This window comes from Jaculus jaculus, chromosome 9 (genome assembly GCF_020740685.1).
Source record: "Jaculus jaculus isolate mJacJac1 chromosome 9, mJacJac1.mat.Y.cur, whole genome shotgun sequence".
Taxonomy (NCBI): Eukaryota; Metazoa; Chordata; class Mammalia; order Rodentia; family Dipodidae; genus Jaculus; species Jaculus jaculus.
In genome coordinates this window covers 120,369,789-120,389,117 of record NC_059110.1, presented here as the reverse complement: position 1 = coordinate 120,389,117, position 19,329 = coordinate 120,369,789, and the positions used below count along the sequence as shown (strand labels likewise).

The 19,329-nt window shown below is 49.9% G+C and overlaps 1 protein-coding gene across 2 annotated transcripts in view; it reads right to left on the bottom strand.

Moving 5' to 3' along the window:
• Positions 1 to 19,329, bottom strand: part of Usp36 (ubiquitin specific peptidase 36) — a 38,374-nt gene that overhangs the window by 13,798 nt on the left and 5,247 nt on the right. For both annotated transcript variants that reach the window (XM_045158553.1, XM_045158554.1), the window contains exons 3-11: positions 18,447 to 18,708; positions 17,846 to 18,067; positions 11,838 to 11,948; positions 11,293 to 11,395; positions 4,948 to 5,015; positions 4,093 to 4,163; positions 3,284 to 3,366; positions 2,295 to 2,406; positions 622 to 762 (exon numbers count right to left, since the gene is read on the bottom strand). In XM_045158553.1, coding sequence (XP_045014488.1) covers positions 622 to 762; positions 2,295 to 2,406; positions 3,284 to 3,366; positions 4,093 to 4,163; positions 4,948 to 5,015; positions 11,293 to 11,395; positions 11,838 to 11,948; positions 17,846 to 18,067; positions 18,447 to 18,699 — 1,164 coding nt within the window. In that variant the 5' untranslated portion in view covers positions 18,700 to 18,708. The remainder of the gene's footprint in view (positions 1 to 621; positions 763 to 2,294; positions 2,407 to 3,283; positions 3,367 to 4,092; positions 4,164 to 4,947; positions 5,016 to 11,292; positions 11,396 to 11,837; positions 11,949 to 17,845; positions 18,068 to 18,446; positions 18,709 to 19,329) is intronic.

The window sequence follows — 19,329 nt, the reverse complement described above, 5'->3', positions numbered from 1 at the left end:
AGGCTGACCTGGAAATCACTGTTTTCTCAGGGTGGCCTCGAACTCACAGCAATTCTCCTACCTCTGCCTCCTGAGCGCTGGGATTAAAGGTGTGCGCCATCACACCCGGCTACTATTTGCAAGTCTTTGAGGTCTATGTACATGTGTGTTCTTGGACAGCAAGCACTTTGCCTACTAAGACATCTTATCAGTCTCTGGACTATTCTTTCTTTTCTTTAAAAAAAAAAATTATTATTACTTGAGAGAAAGGGAGAGGGAGAGGGAGAGGGAAGGAGGGAAGAAGGGAGGGAGGGAGAATGGGCACACCAGGGCCTCCAGCCACTGCAAACAAACTCCAGATGCATGTGCCACCTTGTGCATCTGGCTTATGTAGGGTGGGCACTGGGGAATCAAACCCAGGTCCTCAGGTTTTGTAGGCAAGTGCATCAACTGCTAAGCCATCTCTCCAGCCCCCCTCCCCAGAACTTTTCTTTTAAAGACATCTTTTCTCCCTGTTCATAGAAGCAACATTAAGGGCCTGAACATACATACAAATCATCACCACTTTCCATAAAAACATGTACAACTGTGACATTTAAGCTTTATGGGCACAAGCCCGCAGCCAGAATGGCCAGTGCTCACCTTCACATAGCAGTAGTAGTGCCCAGCGTGGCAGCTGTAGCCGGAGTGCACCAAGACAGCATAAAGCCCATACATGACAGGGTCCCCATTGCTCTGGGACATATAGGGACGGATATTCAGGAATTCAGGATAGCCGACATCCTGTTTGAAAAAGGAAAGACAAAGAGCACTCACTCAGGAAAGCAAGGATCAATCTATCCTTGACAGCCATAACCAGAGTCCACAAAATGGCCACTTTGACTATGCGCCCCAAGATGGCTTCTAGCTCATTAAGCAGCCCAGGATGGCATCAAAAACTTGCTGTGGCCCAGGGTGGCTTCCATTTTGCCATGTCGCCCAGACCAGCCTAGAACTCACAAGGGCCCCATCTCTACCTCTCAAGTGCTAAGATGATGGGTGTACACTACCACGCCTCATTTTACTGGTTTAAAAATCATCTGGGCAACTGGGTATGTGGCAGCCCTGGGGCAGGAGCCTTCTCCTTCCCTCACTCACTCAAGTGTTCAATGACAGACAAGCGTGCAAGGGGGGAGTTTTCCCAGCCCAACTGGGGAAGTGTGTTTTACTGTCCACAGAACAATTTACTCTTGTCTGTGATGTGCATGACAGCTGTACAATGAGAGCAGCTCATCCTCCCTGCCACGCTATAGGAACACTGGAGAAGGGGTTGGAGTGCTGGGGTTTAGGACTTCAGAAAAAAGGTACAGACACCAATTCAACCAACTACCACGGTAAATTAGATTTTTTTTCCCCCCCGAGGTAGGGTTTCACTCTAGTCCAGGCTGACCTGGAATTTACTATGTATTCTCAGGGTGGCCCTGAAATCATGGCGATCTACCTACCTCTGCCTCCCGAGTGCTGAGGTTAAAAGCGTGCACCATGCCTGGCTAGTAATTTAGATTCTTATCAGACTGCATGAGAGCAAAGGTCATGCAAATGTTATTTCTTATGACAATTTTCCTTTTTTCCCCCTGAGGTAGTCTCACTCTAGGCTGACCTGGAATTCACTATGACAATTTTTTGTAGGGAAAATGTTTTTAAAAAATTATCTTTTAAGCCAGGCGTGGTGCCGCACACCTGTAATCCCAGCACTCGGGAGGCAGAGGTATGAGTAGCACCGTGAGTTCGAGGCCACCCTGAGACTCCATAGTGAATTCCAGGTCAGCCTGGGCTAGAGGGAGACACTACCTTGAAGAAAACAAACAAAAAAATTTCTCTTCTTAAAGATTCAAAATGCAAAACGGTTCCATAAAGGCTCTGAGAAGACATAGAATTACCACCACTTAGGCAAGTGCTTTGCCCCAAGCTATGAAACAGGATCTAGCAAAACCCCCTAAACTTTCATCAAACACAGACATGTTCTAATAAGAGCCATTGGGTAAACAGTAGGCTTTAGACCCCAGCCTACCCCACCCTCTGCGCCACACATCACCCAGTGTTGCCAAACCTCTTCTACGGAAGCCCTAGCTTTCCACGAGAACAACACCCCAAGAACAGGCAGAGGCTGGCAGGAAACCAGGGAGGTAAGTGCTTCTCAAATGGCACTGCAAGTAAGAGCAGTTAGCAGGCTTGAAGAAAGACAGGCGCCAGGCCCTGGCCCTGTGGAGAGCAGCCGACTCAGTGGGGTGAAAGCCGAGGGCCCCGTGCAGGCCAGGTATGGGGTGAGCACCCACCTTGGTGATCTTGCCCCCGCTAAAGTTGGCAAAGCGCTTGAGAGACAGAGTTAGGACGTTGGATGTTCTGTGGATGGTGAAGCGCTTGCTGGCTGGAACCTTCTTCTTGCATCTAGAAAGACAGTGAGTGGAAAAGCTATTATTTTATGATGTGGAGAGGAATAACTCTAATGGGGTCTTGTACATCGTAACCCCAAGCCCAAGAACGCTCCTGCAGGGAACACAGAGCAGAGATAACTGTAAAGCAAGACGACTTCCCTGTTCGGAGACCAAGAATAGCTGAGCAAGTGTGGCTTTGGGTGAACACACGACAGAGCACACTGAGCAGACTGATGTGGTAGCAGGCAAGCAGGAAGTCAACTCAAGCGAAGCCAGGCAGCAAGGAGACCAATAGGCAGGATGCAGTTGCCCAGCTGAGGGAGGCCAGCGTAAGGAGGGGCGCAGAACTAAAGTGTTTTGGCACAGGAGAAAGTTGAAGAGGCTAAATAAAATATTCTCCAGTGGCCTGTTTACAAATGGCCTCCATAGGAAGATATAGGGACAAGGAAGTGTGTGGGCAGAAACAGAAAAATGCTTCGACTTGCTTAGTTAAAAGCAGACATGGCAGATCAAGATTCAGGTAAGAGGTGTAGGACTCGTATGTGTGTGTGTGTGTGTGTGGTGTGGTTATGATTATGGTGGGGGTGGGAATGGTGGTGGGAGTGATGGGGACGGTGCTGGTGTTGGGGGTGAAGGTGATGGTGGGGGGATGAGAATGGCTGTGGTGGTGGTAGGGTTCTCTGCCAGTCCCTTCAGTGTCCTGGGAAATAAAGGTAACAACAGAGCCCACTTCACAGGCTACCACGTGGAACCTCTGCAGCAGGCCTGACTCAGGACCCTCAGGAAATGTGAGCAGTGTCACCTCTGAGGGAAGAGCGCTATGTGTTGCATCAGGTGTCTTACTGCTTTCTGGGGGCTCAATCTTTTGCATGGAGCCATGTGACACTTACTTAGCACACATATAGGCATTCTCTCCACTCAGGACATCTGGCTTCACAAAAAGTTCCAGAGCACGCACAATATTTGCAGCTTGCTGAGGAGAACAAAAATGGAATTGAATGAATGGCAGAAGAAAAAGCCTGACTTGAGAAACACCAGACTTAGTCTCGTTGGGCTGAGGCAGCAAATGACAAAACCTGACTTGCATAAAATTCAGCCCACTAGCTGCCAACCTCTGAGATGCAGCATCTCGACCCCAGAAGAGCAGGGCAGGCAGTGCCTTCTCTAGCAGTGACAGCCACATGAGGCTTGCTACAGGAACTGGGCACTTTCACCATGACTGTAACTGATGTGCTCAGATGACAGTGCCTGTGTGGACAAGGACCGCCACCTGACAGTGAGTGGGATAGAGTGGCCGCTTGGTGGGCTGTGCTCAGCACGTCAGACTCTCCCCCAGCCCTGTAAGATAGCACTGCTGCGGTTTGTGCGTCATGACACAAAACTCAGATTCCCTTCACAGGAGAACATCTGGACAGACACCGGTTTCCACATAGGCACCTCCAGCTCAGTGCTGATGAGCACTTCTTATCAGCCTCAGCTCAGACACATTTTTTTTTTTTTTTTTGGTTTTTCCCTGGAATTCACTGTGGAGTCTCAGGGTGGCCTCAAACTCAAACAGTGATCCTCCTTCCTCTGCCTCCCAGAGCTGGGATTAAAGACGTGCACCACCACGCCCGGTTTCAGACACATTTCTTGATCACTGCCCACCCTCTGGCCTCCTTCCAGGGTGCACACAGGAATACCAATTCCCCAAGCGTACCCGGATCTCCAGTGCTATGTCCAAGTAGGGGTCATAGGTGTCGGAGACACTCTTGCACACTGAGCATTTCACTGCAACAAAACAGAGGCTATGGTCAGTTGTGGCCATAAGGGAACCACTGAGGTTCCCAGCACCTAGAACTGGAGGTCTAGCACATTCAACCCAGCTCTGGCTAAGGAAGGCTATTGAAGGGTTCATAGCCTTCTCTGAAAACCAAAGGGAATGAAAGAGTTAATAACTATCCCTAAAGCTTGTGCGCAATAAAGAAGGCAAAGAGGCATCTGTCCTCATTAAGGTTGGCATCCTTCCCTGATTGATGTTCTCCCCTTAGCCTAGTTGGCCTTGAAGGACCAGGGATCATCTTGAGTGTCCTCCCTTAGGCATTCCTGGCTGAAGAAGCCTGTTCTGATCAAGGACACAAACTGCTACAATTTTCTTATCAACTGCACCTGGCACACTCTGTTTCTTTGGATCCTCCTTTTAAGTCTGAACCCCAGCGTGGCTCAGTGCTTCAGCCTTCATCCCATGGGAAGGTTGCTGTCCCTCGCTGTTTCTCTAAACAAATGGTCTGTCTATAGAGATCGAGTCTGGTGCTCTCTTCTGCTTTTCTCTTACATTTTCCTTGAAGTTATCTCATCAGCCAGAGAGGCAATTCTGGGACATGCCCAGGCCATCCAGGAAAGCCCTCTGCACAGGGAGAACGCAGGCAGCACTCCAAGACCTGCACAGCAGGCAGGAGGCCAAAGCTGGGACCTCCGACCTCCACCACATGCCAGCCCTACACAAGAATGCTGAGATTTCCTGGTCACTGTTCAGCGCTCCATTAGGCAGGGTGAAGAAGGTGTCTCCACTTACCTCGGGATCTGAGATAGCCTCCAAAGATCTGATGCACCAGGGTGGTGGCCTGCGTCTGTCGATCCAACCTAAAAGGAGGCCACAGCCATCAAGAAGATGACGGGACACAGCAAAGCGGTATTTGCAGACAGCTCCCTGTCCAGTCACTGGTTCAGAGTGACACCCTCCCTCCAGCCGCACACCTTCACCTATACCTGTGTGGGCAGGGGAGAGGGTCGGGGGTTCCGGAGTCTCCATCTACTCAAGCAACCTTCATAACCACACCACCCACCACAGACTGTCCCTGCATCCGCACCGTCTCAGCCTTTTCTCCACTCTCAATAGAGGGACCCAGGTTCGATTCCCCAGCTGCTTGCTGATGGGTCCCCTCTCCCCCAGGCACTGCCCTTGGCCCAGTGCTGCATGGCACTGCCTCCTGAGTGGGGCTGATTTCACACTGCGAAGCATTACCATCCTCTAAAGAGCAAGGTGCCAGCACCAACGTTACTGACCGTTAACACTTCCCAGACTCTGGGAGCTCCAACCTATACAGGGACCAAATTCTTTACAAAGCGAAGAAATGAAAAATCAAGTGATACCACCCACTCATCAAAGAAGGGACACTAACTCTGCAAACAAGCAAGGACACAGTCTCAGAGCAAGACGACACCCTAGGGCACCCCATCCACGTTGGGGGATGCTGCCCAGGCCCAAATGGCCAAGTGGTCAGAAACCAGGGAGAGCCAGGGCGCCCCAGAGCCCATCCTAGAGCACCATGGGCAGAGGCGGACTGTGTTACGAAGCCCAGTTCCAGCGGTCCTCGCATTCCCCAGCCTGTAACAGGTACACGTGAGGGTGGAGAGGGGTGCCTGATCACCTGGTGTCAGCACAGGAACTATGGAGTGTAGGGACAGTCCATAAAGGCATACATTCTTGGGGAAGATAAAGAAGGACAAAAGGAGAACATTTAGGGTCCTCAAAAACAAAAACCAAAAAAACCCACAACTGTCACCCTTCTGCCACCTCAGCAAAAGCCATGCACACAGGCTGAGGGGATGGCTCAGCTAAGTGTCTGCTTGCAAGCAGGAAAACCCAAGGTTAGAGCCTCAGCACCCATGTAAAGCAAGGTGTGGTAATGTGCGCGTGATCCCAGCTCTGGGGAGGCAGAGTGACAGAATTCCTACAGCTCACCGGCCAGCCAGTCTAGCCTTACTTGATAAACTCCAGCACATGAATGACAGTCGCAAAAAGGGTGGATGAGCCAGATATGGTGGCACAGGCCTTTAATCCTAGCACTTTGGAGGTAGAGATAGGAGGATCGCTGTGAGTTCAAGGCCAGCCTGGGCTACAGTGAAACCCTACGGGGGTGGTGTGGGGATGGATGGGTTAGGCTAGGTGGTACATGCCATTAATCCCAACATGTAGAAAGCTGAGAAAGGAGGATTGCTGCCAGGGCTAGAGTGAAACTTTGTCTCAAAAACAAATAAACAACAAAAAAGGATGGCTATATTACCTGACAAGTAATGGCTGAGGTTGACTTCTATCTAAAAAAAAAATTAGGTGGAGGGCTGAGAGATGGCTTAGTGGTTAAGGTGCTTGCCTGCAAAGCCTAAAGTACCTGGTTCAAGGCTCGATTCTCCAGGACCCACGTAAGCCAGATGCACAAGGGGGCGCACACACCTGGAGTTACTTTGTAGTAGCTGGAGGCCTTGGCGCCCCCTATTCTCTCTTTCTCAAGTAAATAAATAGAAATAAAATATTTTTTAAAAAAATTAGGTGGAAAACAATAAATTAAGGAATAATCATTGACCTATGGCCCCCATGCACATGTGGGTCCACAAACATGAATCTGCGTGCACGTGCGCGCACACACGCATGTGAAATTATACAGGGGCCAAATTCTTTGCAAAGTGAAGAAATGAAAAATCAAGTGATACCACGCACTCATCAAAGAAGGGACACTAACTCTGCAAACGAGCAAGGACATGGTCTCGGAGCATGACCACACCTGAGGGCACCCACCCAAACTCTAGTGCTAACTGCAATGTAGAATAAACAAGACAAACTCCCTTCTACATTAAGGCTGCCCAAAGGAGAGAACAGATCCAAATAAAATCCATCCCAAACCAGGCACAGTGGCACATGCCTTTAATCTCAGCACATGGAGGCAGAGGTAGGAGGATCCCTGTGAGTTCAAGGCCACCCAATTCCAGCCTGGGCTACGAAAAGACTCTGCCTTGAAAGAAAACAACCCCCCCCAAAAAATACATATATATATAATTAAATCCAAGTTAAGGCATGGACTGGAGAGATGATGGCTCACTGGGTTCAAAGTGCTTGCTCAGCAAGTATGCCGACCTGAGTTCAAATCCCCAGCACCCATGTAAAATGTTAGGTGTGGTGAGGCACACCTGTAATCTCAGTGCCAGGGGGCAGAGACCGGAGGATCTCTAGGGCTTGCTGTTTAGCTAGTCTGGCCACATGGATGAGCTCTCAGTTCAGTGTAAGATCCGTCTCAAAGAAAAGGGAGGAGAGGAAATGAACTAAACACCTGATACTTATCTTTGGCCTTTACATGCACGCATGCAGGAGCACATACATACTCATCCACACACACATCATCATCATCAACTCAGGGCTACACAGCAGAAAAAGAACCAGGGGCTGTGAACATGGTAAAGACTGGCCAAGAAAAACAGACTGAGGATGTTAAAATAATGGGACATCCTGAAAAAATAAAGGAATAACATATCCAGCTACAACACAGGAGACCTCTCACAGTGGACTTTGAAACAAACAGAATACCGCTGGTGTGATAGTGTGTCCCACAGAAATGTGACTTTCCCTGGCAATTTCACAAAGGAAAGATACTGTTGAGACTGGCCACACGCACTACTTTAAGCTTGTGTTTTTACTCTTATGTGTGCATTTTTGTGAGCATGTTTGCATTTACATGTGTTTATATATGTCTGCATGTATGTATGTATGTATGCATGCATGTTTGCACATGCACATGTAAAACTATAAAGCTTTAAAGGTTAAAAAAATCTGAAAGGTGGTAAAGACTATCCAAGACGGCAGCTGGGAGAGGGCTCCTGAGGGACAGGACATCACTGAGCCTGGATGAACAGAGGCAAGGACTGAGGAGAACTGTGACAAGAATGCATACTAGGGTGGTCTCCAGAATAAACAAATAACCATCACAGATATTCAAAGAATCGTGAAACTGCAGTAGTGAGAGTTGAGACTACGCCTCAGTCACGATAAGCTGAGGGCTAAAGGGCTGTAGCATGGCCTCCCCAGCATGTCTCCAGCGGGGCCTGGGAGGGATGCAGTCCTGAAACCTCAGCGCGAGAGACACAGCAGGCAAGGCAAGACTTGAGCCACCACAGCTGAAATGCAGACATCCTCTGACACGGAGGTGACAATTCTCAACGAAGACAGGGAGATGGCTGCCTGCCTGCACCCACTCGTTCACAGCAGTGCCACAGGAAGAAGGCCACCATGCCACAGACCTGGCCTGTCCCCCTTGGGACAAATCATGCTCGGAGATGAGCTTGTAGATGACCCCCCCGCAACAGGACAGACCTTACGGACAGGAGAGCACACATGCTCACGGATGCAAGGAAGGCCTGCAACCCTGCTAGGTAAGTAAAAGCACAACGGTGTTCTGCAGGGGGCTGGGTACAGTGGTGATGGAGTGTTTGCCCACCGTGTGCAAAGCCCTGAGGGATTTCTACAGAAATACCAAACCTAAGCTCTGGTCACAGCGCAAATAGCGTGAGGTCACCGCCCACAACGAAGCCCAGTGAGGCCTGGCCAGCACATCAAGCAGAAGGATGCAGCTTTATGAAGAGGTCCCTGGTGTGATCTGATTTTCTCCTCACCCACTGTTTTTCACCGCAGACAGGGAGCTGCTGCTCACCTGTCATGGACTGACTGTGTCTGGTGAGCAGCCATGTCCCCTGGGCCAGTGTCTAGACCTGTGCAGCTCGTCTGACACCTGGTCCCTCCCCTTTCTACCTGCCTTGGACCACAGGCCGCGGATTCTCCCTTCCCACCGCCCTGCTCCCTTCTGCTGGTGCGCTACAGCAGGCAGGCCTGGGGCTGGGGCTCAGTGCCAGGTCCTACCCTAAGCTCTTCTGAGACTGTGTCCTCTGCCAGGGCTGTGCTGCCACACATCCCTGCACCACCTCGGCACTGGGCTGTGACGTCCTTCCTGCAGGCTTTTACCCTTTAATTCCTTCCAGCCTTGGTCACAAGGGTCATGTCTTGGAGGAGGCAAGGCGACCCCTTCCTGGAGAGTCCCCCCTGTACCCACGCTACCCAGCAGTCAACACCAGTTGGTGCACTTGTCTCCGCCATCAGTGTAAGCGCTGCAGATTCAGATATCAATCCACGGTGTCTGGCATGTGGAAGGAGTCAGCAAAAAACCAGCCCACCCGTTAGTCCAGCCAGTTTACTGCTAGAAGGCACAGACTGTTGTCGGGGAGGGGCCCAAGCCCCTCAGAGGAACAGAAGAGTATATGACCAAACCTCTGCCTAAAAAGCCTGTGACACTTACTTGTAAAAATTTAAGCTTTCTCAGGCTGGGGAAATGGCTCAGCACTTAAGGACACTTGCTTATAAAGCCTGCTGGCCCAGGTTCAAATCCCTAATACCCACATAAAGGCACAAGCACAAAGTGGTACATCATCTGTAGCTGTTTGCAGCATCCATTCTCTTCCTCTGTACTTGTGTACATAAATAACTAAATAAAAATACCCTTTAAAAATGTAAGCTTAAAAGGCTGGGCGTGGTGGCACATTCCTTCAATCCCAGCACTAGGGAGGCAGAGGTAGCACTGCAGTGAGTTTGACGCCACCCTGAGACTACATAGTTAACTCCAGGTCAATCTGGGCCACAGTGAGATCCTACCTTGAACAGGAACCCCCCCCCCCGCAAAAAAAAAGCAAGCTTTATTTTTCTTTTTGCTCACTCTTTTCTTCCTTCTTTCCTTCTTCTTCTTCTTTTTTTTTTAAAGGTAGGGTAAATGTAGTCTCAGGGTGGCCTTGAACTCATAGTGATCCTCCTACCTCTGCCTCCTGAGTGCTGGGATTAAGGGTGTATGCCACCACACCCAACTTTTTAAAAATTTTTATTTATTTGCAATTAGAGACAGAGAGAGAGAGACAGAAGGATAGAGAATGGGTGTGCCAGGGCCTCTAGCTACTGCAAACAACCTCGAGATACATGTTCCTGTTGTGCATCTAGCTTACATGGGTCCTGGCCTCAAACTTTTAATCCTCCTGCCTCAGCTTCCCAGGTGCTGACATGGGTGTTGCTTTGCTCAGTACTACTATTATCTAACTTTGAGGTATTTACTTATTTATTGAGGCAGGGTCTCACTAGCCCAGGCTGGTCTTAAATTCACAGTGATCCTCCTACCTAGAACCTAGGTCCTTTGGCTTTGCAGGCAAATGCCTTAACCGCTAAGCCACTTCTCCAGCCCATTTTTTCTTTATCTTTTCTTTCATTTAGTTTTGGTTATTCCATGTAGGGTCTCATTCTAGCCCAGGCTGACCTGGAATTTACTATGTAGTCTCAGGGTGGCCTTGAACTCATGGTGATCCTCCTACCTTTGCTTCCTGAGTACTGGGATTAAAGGCGTGCACCACTATGTCCAGAGATGACACAAAAGCAATTCTCTGGGACACTGCACACTGTGTATAACCAACTGTGATGTGAATATAATCTACATTTTCAAATAATAAGAAATAGGGTGTAATGGCCCATGCCTTAGATCCCAGCATTTGAGAGGCTAGGTAGGAGGATCACTGTGAATTTAAGACCAGCCTGGGCTAGTGAGACCCTGCCTCAATAAATAAGTAAATACCTCAAAGTTAGATAATAGTAGTACTGAGCAAAGCAACACCCATGTCAGCACCTGGGAAGCTGAGGCAGGAGGATTAAAAGTTTGAGGCAAGGGGCAAAAAGCCCTGGCATGTCTATTCTGTCTTTAGGTCTTTTTTATATAGACACTAAGTTCTATCAGCTCCACTCTCTACTTCAGAGTAAGGAAATAATCTGGAAGGCTGGGAAGAGCTCACGCAGTAGCCAAGCTTTCTGTAGAGACGTGCTGAAGTCCTTCTCAAGACTGGGCTGCCGCAGCAGAGCCGCCGCCACGCTGCATGGCTAGCACTGCATCAGGGGACCGCCCACTCGGGGCAATCCCTACATGGGCTGCAGCAGGCAGGGAGGCGCTGGGTCCAACACCACCACCCTCGGGGAAGGTGAGGGGCCAGCTGCCGCCGCAGGAATACCCACTGCTCCCAACACACATAAGAGGTATCCACAGCCTTCCTAGCAGGGGGGTGGGGCACGTACTTGGCATAGCCATTCAAGCAGGCCCTCTGCATGGCGTCTATGATGTACCGGAGAAATTCATGTGCGTCCTCTTGGTTGCCGAAGCGGAAGTGCCGGGCAATCTCTGAGGGAGGAAGAAAAGGACAGGGAAGATGCCTGCCTGCCTTTTGACTGACACCACATTGCTCTGTGGTCAACTGCTCAGTTAGGATTTCAAAGCGCTACACCTCACACAGTGTCAAACAACCACTATGGAGAAATGGCCTAGTGGTTAAGGACTAACTTGTGTGCCAAAGAAGTGGAAGACAGAATTTCCACAGCACAAGGCAACTGGCTCCTGAGGCCCTGAAAGTGCCCAGCATACGCCCCACTCATCGGCCCCTCCCAACTCTCACACTCACCTGTCAGCTCCATCCAAAGCTCCCCATTCGTCCAGCCAGGGCCTACACCCACCGCAGCAGGTCTCTGCACCACTGAGGTGGGACCTTTCCCACCGAGGATTCCAAATACTCACTCAGGCTCCCTCCCCTCCCCTCCCCCACCATGCAGCCGCAATCCATCCTTACTTTTCAGGTCTCTGATGAAGGAGATGGGCTTGATGGCATTGCCGCTGTTGGCAAAGGCCTGGACGATGTGGTTCTGCATGACGCACAGCACGCAGAAGCTTCCTTGGTGACCTGCGAAGGGAAGGAACAACATGAAGACAAACACAGAGGCGGCGATACCACCCACCGTCCGGGACAGGATGCCTGGGCCACAGAGACCCCAGGCTCAGGAATCACTGGAGAGATGCTTTTCTCTGCTGGAAGGTGTCTGGGGGCCATGACTCTCCTGAGGCTGTCACTAGTCAGCCCACACCACTAGTGGGTTAGTGTCGCAGGCCCATGCAAGGCCCTTTTCAGGCTCCCTTGGTACTGCTTGCTCACACAAAGAATGCTCCATTTCCAACAGGAATTTCATGAACACATCTCTGATTTCAAAGTTACCTCACGTGGTTGGTAGGCCACAGTAGGGCCTCCTTAAGAAGCCTTAGCTCACTCCTCAACCTCTGCCCCACTGCATGACTGCTTCACAGCTGTCTGTCACGGTCAAATGTTTACTCCAAATAGCAAACATTTTGGCTCTGTAGGCAATGCAGCCAGACACAAGTAAGGAATTCTACCACGAGGCAAAAGCAGCTCTGACTGTGCAAGACAGGCCTGGACACACATCACACAACTTATTCACCACACAAGCCGCTCCCAGACCGCATGCCCACCTATGTATGAATAGACTGGTTTCTTGTTAGGCATTAAAGATGGGTATAGTCTAACCTTCACAACTGTGACACACACTCTATAAACACACACACACACACACACACACACACACACACACACACACACACATTGGTTTTTCAAGGTAGGGTCTTGCTCTAGCCCAGGCTGAACTTGAATTCATTATGTAGTCTTCTCAGGCTGGCCTTGAACTCATCGCAATCATTTTATCTCTGCCTCCCAAGTGCCGGGATTAAAGGCATGCATCACCTCACCCAGCTGTGACCCATTTGCAACAAATACGTATAAAGACTATCAAGCCTGCTCCGCCCGGCTTTCAGTGTCTCGTTAGTAAACCCCGTGCAGTACCTAGTCCTCAGTCCCTCAGCCCCGCTCTCCACGTTCCTTTAGTTAGTGCTCGTCCCGTGCGGGCCTTTGTCACAAGCACCGTTTAGCTGCGTGTTTACCAGCTCGCCGCGTACGACGTGCACCAAGCAGCGGGGTGTCCGAAACACTGATGATGGGACTGCCAAAACCCCACGCTGCTGGGGCCGCCCCAGTCCCTCCAGCCCTGCAGCTCAAGTCTCCTGTGAGCGAATGGCCTCATCCACCTCCACCTCTGCCCCTAACACGCTCCACCCTTCCGCCTCTTCTGCTCTCGGTGCCACGACGATACAGATCTGTGCTTTGTGTGCATGGCTGAGCTTCTCTAAGGGATCGTCTGGCAGATAATTTCTGGATCAAAAGGCCTTCACGAGTCTACAAGACAGTATCTGTGCTCAATGCTTTATCTTCCGAGTCAATCCATCTCAATGCACAAAACCCAAACAATTATTTCCCTTCAATACTTCCCTTTAGTCAGCTACTTAAACCCATTTCCAATCAGTACTGCAACAGCCTGCAGCCAGTTCACAATACACACACTGAAAGGCTGCCACAAGGAACACAGTCTTCTTGGAGGGATTTAAGAGAACTAGTCACATGTTTGTCTGCATAAAGGGGAAATTTGAAGCTTCTCATTATAGGCTCTTTTGACTTTTGGCAGGTGGGGGGCGGAAACTGGGATTTGGACCTAAGGCCTTGTGCATGCTAGCAAGTATTCTCCAGCTGAGCTACATTCCCAGCCCTATTTCTTTTACCTTTGAAATGAGGAGACAGGGTCTCTCTACCCACACTGGCCTTGAAGTCACTCTGTAGTCCATGCTGGCCTTAAACCATCCATTTCCTGCTTTAGCCTCCAGAGCAGCTGGAGTTACAGGGCAGCTCTGATGGCTTGTCTAACCATATCCACTTACTGTATTTCTATGTTGTTTTTTAAAGTGTGTGTGTGTGTGTGTGTGTGTGTGTGTGTGTGTGCGTAGGCACGCATGCACCATGGCAATGGGTGATGGTGTGAGACAATCTCAGGAAGCTCGCTTGGGACAGGGTCTCCCTTGTCACTATGTTGTTGCACCACTGTATGTGCCAGTCTAGCTGCCCAGAAGCTTCCAGATTCTCTTGGCTCTGCTTCCTCTGACACAGGCACACTGGGATCCCAGATGTCTGTGCCACTTTGCACCCAGTTCTGTGTGGATGCTGGGGAGATGGTGTCAGGCCAGCAGACGTGCAGGCAAGCGCCTTTAACCACTTAGCCATCTCCCAAGGTGCATATCTAGATTTTAAAAATAATAATAATTAGGTGGCTCAAAAGTTAGGCAAAAATTATTTATTACTTAAATTAAAACAAAGTTTATCGAATTCCAGGTTTTACTTTAAAAAACTTGAGGTGAGGGCTGGAGAGATGGCTTAGCGGTTAAGCGCTTGCCTGTGAAGCCTAAGGACCCGGGTTCGAGGCTCGGTTCCCCAGGTCCCACGTTAGCCAGATGCACAAGGGGGCGCACGCGTCTGGAGTTCGTTTGCAGAGGCTGGAAGCCCTGGCGCGCCCATTCTCTCTCTCTCTCCCCCTCTATCTGTCTTTCTCTCTGTGTCTGTCGCTCTCAAATAAATAAATAAAAAATTAAAAAAAAAAAAACTTGAGGTAAGGGTGGTAGTATAAGCCTGTAATCCCAGTGCTTGGGAGGCTAAGGAAGGAAGATATCCATGAGTTCTAGTCTAGTCTACAGATAGCTCTTGCCTCAAAAAACAAAACAGAGAAGAAGAAGAAAAAAAAGAGGAAGCCGAGAAAAGAAAAAGAAAGAGGAGACTGAGGCTACGGCGTGTTAACCCCTCACAGGGAAAATGGTGACTCCTTTGCGGTGGGGCACTGCGCACAGTTGAGGAGCAGTGGGAAGAACAGGGACCACCCCAGACCCCGACCACAGCTGCTTTACGTGGCCCTGCCACCAACACACTGCAGCTGACCTATGCCTGGCAACCAGGGCCCAAAGACCTAGTTTTAACTAAATCAAGGTTCATGGAGTTGGCAAATGCCTCAACAAGATTCCCACACAGACACCAGGAGAGGAGGACGCTATAGACAATCACAGTGGACAAGAGCAGGGCAAAGCCACTCACGGGGCTTGGGACAGTAGGGTCATACTGTCAAGACCATGGGATGAAGATAACAATCTGGCCTGGCATGGTGACGCATGCCTTTCATCCCAGCACTCGGGAGGCAGAGGTAGGAGGATTGCGCTGAGACTACAGAGTGAATTCCAAGTCAGCCTGGGCTACAGTGGAACCCTACCTTGAGGGGAAAAAAAAGGCAATCTGACAAGTCATAGAAAGAACACTTCAACATCACCAATGTAAGTCCTGGAAACAGGGATTCTAATTGCCAATGTGATCTATTTCTCCTTACAATGAATACCAGGTTGCAATATGCTCACCTTGGTGCCAAGAGCAGCAGTGCACACAGCTCCACTGTCCCACCGCATTCACTGGGCTCACCTCCACGTCAAGAGGTGAGCTGCGACCTCACGGTGATCCTCCCACCTCTGCCTCCCCCGTGCTGGGATTAAGGCGTGCGCCACCACGCCTAGCTTAAGCTTTTTTTTTTTTAAACACAACACATTCTTTTTACATCTGCTTGCTTAGTGTAGAGAAACTCAAGCAGCTTTTGTGTGCTGGAGTCACATCTAGCCACGATGCCAAGCCTCCCCTGCTGAACTTGATTTGTCTACAGATTTACATGGGCTCCTGGGCAGAAACACTGATTCCAAGGCTGGGGCAGATGCTTCTCTCCTCTGCCCAAGAACACAATCTCGAACAGAAACAACACTTCACTGTGCCTTCAAGGCACAGGCTGCTGTGACCCTGTATCTAGAATGGGCCTGGATGCTTTCAGTGGGCTCTCGGAGACTGCCTTACCCCTCTGCCACTGCTCTGCTAAGAGTTCTTGCTTTTTCGTGACATCTTGCTAGGGGATCTATTTTCGGACGAGCTTTCTCTTCCACTCCACTGATGGGAACAGTAATCGAGCACAGGTAGGAAAGTCAGCAGTCATTTCAATTGATAAGAACAGATGCTGAACTTGATCTTAGCCAAGGCCAAGGAGCAATGGGTGATCATGTGACACAGCACTGTCTGTGCTGAGCACTGCAGAGCCCTTGACAGAATGCATCTGAATCTGCACAATACCTCTGGCCACAAGACAGCACCATCCTGCAACGCAGACAGGAGGCAGAAGGCAGTCACATGACACTTGAAGCACAGCTGCTCAGCAGAACTGGGACACCAACTGGCCCTGCAGGGCATAAGTAGCTTGCTGTGCTCACAGCACATCTGCAGCAAGGCTCTGACAGCGAACGTCTGATCTCGGGGCTGAATGCAAGCTGCTCTGAAGGTCTGAGAACTGTCCCATGGATCTGCCGGCATTTCACCTTGTGCCCAGTGGTAATTTTTCTTTCTCATGTTGCCCTGGCTTTTGCTGTCCCACTTCAAGAGCCTCACAACAAAACTGGGGAACATTCTCTTTCTACTTACAAGAAGAATTTATAGTTCTGCTACATTTCACAAGTTTTCATCCCATAAAAAATATCCCAGCCTGAGGGTGTTCCTCCTGGAATAATAGTTTTTGTTTTTCAAAGAAGGATTTCACTCTACCCCAGGCTGACCTAGAACTCACTATGTAGTCTCAAGGTGTTCTTGAACTCACGGTGATCCTCCTCATACCTCTGCCTCCCAAGTGCTGGGATTCAAGGCATGTACCACCACGCCTGGCTGGAATAATTTTATCACTGCCTTTCTGTTTAAGATTCTTTATTCCTATTCTGGTGTGGTAGTGCACACCTTTACTTCCAGCTCTCAGGAGGCTGAGGTAGCAGGACCATCAGCATTTAAGGACAGCCTGGAACTGTACAGTGAGTTCCAGGTTAGCCTGGGCTAGAGTGAGAACTTGCCTTGAAACAAGCAAACAAACAAGATTCTTCCTTCCTTTATATTTTCATATGTACGTGTGTGTGTGTGTTTTAAATTTTTGAGGTAGGGTTTTACTCTGGTCCAGGCCAACCTAGAATTCACTATGTAGTCTCAGGGTGGTCTTGCACTCACAGTGATCCTCCGACCTCTTTCTCCCAAGCGCTGAGATTAAAGGCGTGTGTCACCATGCCTGGCTTTTCTTCTGTTTTGTGTGTGTGTGTGTGTGTGTGCTTTTTATGTATGGACACAGGTGCCACAGCATGCACGAGGGACTGCAGGCTGCCTCGGGGTGCTGGTCCCTGCCTTCTACCTTGTTCAAGACAAGGTCCCTTGTGTTTGCAGTCATCAGGTTTGTGCAGAAAATGATTTTGACCATGGAGCCATTTCCCCAGCTACCTAGTTTCTTTAGCTTTTTTCCCCTCTATCTCAAGGTAGGGTCTCATTCTAGTCCAGGCCGACCTCGAACTCACAGCGATCCTACCTCAGCCTCCCGAGTGCTGGGATTAAAGGAATGCATCACCACGCCCGGCTGGGACATGTTTTATAATATACATAAAACATATAATTTCACTATAGATACTGAATATACATGCTGTGGAAGGATCTTTCTGTTGTTGTTTTTCTCACTGTATCTCAGGCTGACCTGGAACTCACCCTGTGGTCTCAGGCTGGCCTTGAACTGGGATTAAAGGTGTGCACTACCATGCCCAACTTAAAGGCATCTTTTGAAAGCCCTTATTTCTGTCTAGGAAAGCATTTCCAGAAAGCCATGGGGAATGTGACTCTGCCTGAGTGATACCTATGCAGCCAGTCCTAAACAGACAAAATTACACCTGGGCTTTGACAACAGGCTATATGTCATCAACTTCACTGGAAATGTGATCCAGACAGAGCGGCTGATCCCCAAGCACAGGGTTATCTGTTAGGAGACCACGCGGTTCAGCAGACACACGCAAGCCCCGACTCTAAGCCCCACTCACAGCTCCGTGCATGCTCCTTGGACAGCAGGTAGTTGGCCAGAGGCGGCGTGTAGGTCAAGCACTGAATGGTGGAGTTCAAGAAGCAGGTGTTGCCCAGGTTGTGCAGTCCCGCACCTACGCGGAAAACACGCTCCCACCTCAGAGACAGTCGCTCCGTGGGGAAGAGCACTTTCTGTGGGGCCGGGACTCCATCACCTCCACTTCCAGATGTGTGCTCAGGACCTGAGAGAAAGGGATAAGGGAACAGAAAGAGGTCTGGGTCATTACCACAGACCTTCCAGATTGCTCAGTCTAGAGCTCAAGGCTCCTAGGGATAAGCAGAAGAAGCAGAACCTAGCTCTGCACCACTCAGGGCCCCCATGAGCCTACCCCACTTCTCTATCCCCAAGTCCTGCCGTGACTCTATTAAATGTAGGGTAGGAGTCACAATCCAAGGACCCCTCCACAGTACAGACGTTCTTCTATCAATTCTTCTTCGTGACATCTACAACTAAAGCCCGCTGAGCAGTGCAGCCCACAGTTGCCTGGCCCCTCTGCTGTTACTCCCGGTCCATGTACTTGGTCACCACTGCACCAGGTCCTCTGCTTGCCGGGCACGTACCTGGTTTCCCGGCCAGCAGCTCATCTCCACTCTTGTGCCGAGCGGCCCCCTCAGCCCGGGGGTTCAGCAGCACATACTTGCTCTTCAGGGACTCCAGCTGGTAGGAGAAGCTTTTGCTGGCTGGCTCAAAGTCAATCCTCTGCAGAAGGACCTTCTTGGCAGAGGCAGCCAGCAGTTTTCCCAGGTCCCCATCCTCGGCCGAGTCCCTGCGGCCAGGCTTCAGGGCTTCCTTCAGCTTATCAACTATCGGCATGGTGCATCCCTGGGAGGGGGACCACAGATTAATAAATGACTAAGTCTGGGAACAAGAGCATCACTATGGTAGCAGCTACTAGAACAGCTTTCCTGGTCCACCGGGGATGACTGCAGGGGCATCTGGAACTACTTCCTCTAAACACCTCCAGAAGAAGTCCAGCAGTGGCTCAAAAACAGAATGGCTCATTCTCCCACTGGTAGTGAGCACACACAAGTGTACCACAATAAAGGAATCTACAGGCAAGGCAAAGGCCAGTCTGTCTGCAGACCTGTGCTCTTCCACACAAAGCCATGGGCCACATGTGGCCAATGAGCATATAGAACACGCTTGGTTAGCCACGTTATGCCTCGAGGATAAAGTATACCAAATTTAGCTTAAGAATATAAAGCAGCCGGGCGTGGTAGCACACGCCTTGAATCCCAGCACTGAGAGCTAGAAGTAGGAGGATTGTTGTGAGTTCGAGGTCACCTTGAGACCACACAGTGAGTTCCAGGTCAGCCTGAACTAGAGTTGAGAACCTATGTTGAAAAACCAAAACAAACAAAAGAATATAGAGAGTGGGGGGAGGATTACCATGGTTTATTCTCTATAATTATGGAAGTTGTCAAAAAATATTAAGAAGGGCTG